The sequence below is a fragment of the Fomitiporia mediterranea genome (genome assembly GCF_000271605.1).
Source record: "Fomitiporia mediterranea MF3/22 unplaced genomic scaffold FOMMEscaffold_1, whole genome shotgun sequence".
NCBI classification, from domain to species: domain Eukaryota; kingdom Fungi; phylum Basidiomycota; class Agaricomycetes; order Hymenochaetales; family Hymenochaetaceae; genus Fomitiporia; species Fomitiporia mediterranea.
Window position 1 is genome coordinate 6,681,931 of NW_006760386.1, and position 4,569 is coordinate 6,686,499.

The following is a 4,569-nucleotide window of genomic DNA, read 5'->3' on the forward strand; positions in this document are numbered from 1 at the left end:
ATCGACGAAACCGAGTATTCTGCGACAGTGTATTGTCAGTTGATGTTGATGAGTTTAGACGATTACATACCGGATGGCTTTGGGCTTTTGTAAAAGACATGGACTATGGAATCTCAGTGCTCTTGAACATGATGGACAGTCAGTTGCCAAATTCTCTAAATCTACGAAAACACATCTTTACCGCAGGTTGATTGAGAATTTCCGTGCTACTTGTCGGCCTGCAGAGTATTTCTGTTTTACTATTCTCGCAGATACTTTACCACCGAATACTTACGACAGGTATTTTCGTCATAGACCGAACTAGTTCGCGATCATTTCAGTTAGAGCAGTATCGAAAACATTTCGTGCGTATGCGGACGCAGAGTATGACACATCGCGCCCGTCAACGTAACAGGCAGACATCGTGAGTACTTGCAATGCAAACGGAGAGAAGCGAGTACCCCGACACTTCGGACCAATGCATGACCCTATTGAACGTACTGGAAATATTTCTTCTCAAGTAAATCGACTTACTCGAGAATCACTTCATCTGACTTGATTTTTCACTGAGGTTCCCGCTCTGCTCTGAAAAACCTGGCAAGTTCTAGTGCGGCGCACAAACTGGCACTAGCATGGTTCTAAAATGATGTTCGCAATGCTTTTCAGGTAGTTCTTGTGGATCTGGTTCTCTTAGAGCAACACGTTTCTTGTATTTCGGGCTCGAAGCTAGCCATACTTGTGACCTTGCACATGATAATTGATATAAGCCAAGATTTCACTGTGATGAGCGTTATTCTGGTGGCAAAGAATCTAAGCCGTGAGAAATGTAAAATGCACACCCAATGACATAGGAGATTGCGGCTCCGTGTCTTTCGCGAATGACGTTAATAAAAAGACGGAAGGCCAGCATGTGTCCCGAAAAGAAGTCGCGAACTCCATTGGCCTCCAAATCATTAGCGGTGGGAATACTGATAGATTCGCGACAACGGCGCGACCAGCTGCCGATGATGCTGGTCTCGATAGATCGAAATAAATGGCATACATTTTGTCGGCCCTCAAAGAGCCTGCCCGCGACAGTACCCCGTCAGAGCCTAGAATCAGGACCAAAGCTGGTGACCCCGGGCGAATATCATTGTCAGTGCAAGCAAATATGAGAGCAGTTGAGTAAATCAGCCGTACTCGTCAGAGGTACAGATCGTTTCTCGTTGGTCCTCGATCCTCTGAGTAGTCGTAGGGATGTGTAACTGTATGATTAAGATTTTCCAAACAGCTGTTTTCCCTTGACCCGAGTAGCACATTTGACGTCCCTCCGCATCTTCCTTGGGTGTTGTTCAGAGAAAGACACTTCAAGTAGCCATAAAAGCCCGCTATTACCTCGAATGATGTTTCCAACGCTTCTAGCTGTCGAATGAGCGGAGTCCTACACCCTTCCCATGATAGGAGCCCTTGGAGCGAAGCGTATACCGTAGGATCCTTCTACGTGGTGTTGGCATCTCCGCATTGTGTCCTTGACGTGATATAGAGCGCCCGTCTGGATAAGACTTTTCTACGTTCAGAGCTTCTTCTGGGAGCAGAGACGAATTTTTTTTCAAGAGCGAGGCTCCTCGGATAAATTACAAAATTTGCGAGTGAGACGGATTGTGAAAAATGTCGACTATTTAAACTCGTACCGCTTCTCTGTCCAGCATATTTTCGAAAGGACTTCATGATGCATCTGAATTATCTTACCTTACGTATCTTCTTGCTGAACGTCAGATTGATCGTTTTCGATTATCAACCAGAAAGGAACTAGGGACAAAAGCAAATAAATGTAAACAGAAGCCTGGCCACGTGTCAAACGACTCAAACCTGAACATGTTTCTTGCCTTCTACTTCATCTTCAGACAACGATTTAACGTCGTATATCCGGAAAGGGCTGCAAAAAGCTCCCGTCGAATTGTTAATAAACTGCAATGGTTTGTTGCGCGAAATTTGTCGAAGTATCGTCAGTGACGTCGACCGCAATTGACGTTCCAAGTTTCTATGTCGAAGTTTCAATGCTTCCTGTTCATCTCAATTCGCCAAAGACTAGGTACTCTTCGAATCACCACTCTCCGAGCGCATTATCTCACTGATTTTTGATGTCGATGCGCACTCAGATTGTCTAGTATGACTTACCCTGAGTTTGGTGATGATCTCGCCACATGTTCCAAGAATAATCGAGAGCGACATTCAGGAAATTACTGCCTACGGATAGGACCATTAACCTTGCCAGTTTAAGCGCAATCGGATACTTTGTTCACCCGAAATTATTCAAAAAGAGACTTTTTACTTAGAGTCTATTCTTTTCCAGCTCCAGAACTTGTCGGAACCCGGATTCACTTTTTTCCACAGTCTTGCCTTAAACATCCTTAGGTTGAGAGATCGCGAACACGGGCCCATCCATGGGAGCTTATTCGGACAACAATCTTATCGGCTCATTGGCCGGACTACAGGTCCGTCGTTGACCTGGCTCTTCGTTTGCTAACCACATGAGTGTGCCTCTTAGCCAACAGGACCGTGACAAATTTCGATAATGAGTTTCTGAACTGGAACACGTACAGTGGCGGCGGCGACACCTTGAACGCCGCACCACACATTTCACAATGGTTCCCTTAATCCCAACCTTAAGGCACTAAACCCTCCGAATGAAGTATCCGTTGATTGTCTATTAACTGCTTCCCACTATTCTCCCGCTTACTTCTTACTTCTCTAGTGCAAAGCGATTCTCGAAGTACACATTTGTGGGACCTTATTTCAATTCTTGAACGTCGATGTGCAATATTTAAGTTCCGTATCTCGACTCTCCCACGTCATATGAAAAGTAGCTCCTTGACTGAATTGCACGGGCATCAGAGAGTGCCTAAACTTGTCAATTTACGAGATCTGCAGCTTCTGCAGAGGCGATCCTAACCTTAACTATGTGTGCATGCTCCGCTGTCTGCAAGTTAAGCCGTCTTCTCACAAGGCAAATGCCGGATAAAACGCAAATGCCAGGGCTCTGGCCCTCATCGTCCATGTGGTACAGAAGAATCTACTCGCTGCTATTAGGTTTGGATGTCTCCTCAACCCCTTCGGGCATATTAAGAAGCTTTAGCTAATTTGTAATACAGAGATGCAACCGCAATGGCTTGTGTTCAGAGGACGCACTATCAAACTACCGACCACGAATCTTCCATCCCTGGCATTAACGGAACACCGCCAATAAATATGAATTAACCACTGTAACGTTATACAATATGATAAATAGTATTGTGGGAGAGGTTGCATTATTGTATGATGCCTGCATAGTCTACTAGATTTTATTCTCATATAGCTACTCAACCTTAGCATTTGTAGTATCTCCTTTTTCAATATATCTCTGTAATCCAGAGGCAAAGAAAGAGCCTTACCTATTACTCATATCGAAATCCTGCTATAAAAATTACTAATTAAAATTTGTATCTATCATCTAAATATATTACAGTAACTATTTATACTTGCAATTATTACAGCCATTATAGAAGATCTTGTTGGTTCATGCCCACCTCTGACATTGATTCCACATGGAGATTCTTGTCCTAGCAGTTACACATAATGTTTAATAAGTTAATAAGAGTATCAAGAGTAGTATTACTTCAGTATTGAATCTCTCTGATTTTCTGATGCTTAGTTGGTACTACTGTATAGTACATATGGCCTCTTGTTCTCTAGTACTCATACTCTAACTTGTTAGTCATACAAAGTACCTAATTAAAACATACAAGTATTAGACCTTGACAGAGAGAGGGAGGTAGGAGGACAAAGTAGAGAAAATAAATATTAATTACATCCTTTCAGTATTGTCAGTTATAAAGAAGAAAGATTTTCAATCATTAATATATAATATAATATTAATATTAAGTATTATAGTACTAGTAAATAAAGAAGAAATCTAGACTCAGCTGAGTTGTTTATAGGTTTCATTTTCCTGTCTAGGTTGTCTATTTTACTAAAGAGAACAGATAAGAACTATATACATTTATATTAGGTTTTGATAAAAACAAGCTAGAGACCCTAAAAAGAACTGGTCTCTAACTGAATTATGTTTACACTCAGTCCTCTTGTTTACTAGTACCTACACTTGTCAGCAACAGTATAGAGGGGACCTGAAGGCTCAGCAAGGGGACCTAGGCTACAACTATCCTACACAACAGAAATACAGAACACAAGCACTAGAACATAGTTGGAACTTGTAGAACAGGCAGAGAGAGAGAGTGAGACAAGAGTAGAGTATATAGAGTGAGCCTAAGAGTACAGGACTACCTAGAGTAGACAAGATCAAGACTACAGGACCAGTCTGATCTTGTCCACCTATATATACTAAACTACACAAGAGTACTCAGGGAGTATGAGCCACTTAAGAATAATAAGCTACAAAGAATGAAAGAAAGGAATGTCAAAGATAAAGGTACAAAGAATGAAGGGATGGACAAAGGGTAAGAGACTATAGAATGATACAAAGAATGAAGGGGTGGTCAAAGGAATAGAATGATGAAGTAAGGAAGGGTAGTAGCAAGAGTCAGTACACATATAGTCTATAGACAGCACCCT

General features: G+C 42.0%; 1 protein-coding gene across 1 annotated transcript; it reads right to left on the reverse strand.

Moving 5' to 3' along the window:
* Positions 1-690: 690 nt before the first annotated feature.
* Positions 691-1,386, reverse strand: FOMMEDRAFT_164941 (uncharacterized protein; the record flags this gene model as incomplete). Its single annotated transcript, XM_007262167.1, has 4 exons — positions 1,354-1,386; positions 1,159-1,298; positions 819-1,088; positions 691-757 (listed from the first exon to the last, which is right to left on the reverse strand). Coding segments are annotated over exons 3-4 (270 nt in total), but the record flags the coding sequence as incomplete, so codon positions are not given.
* Between the last annotated feature and the right edge of the window lie 3,183 nt (positions 1,387-4,569).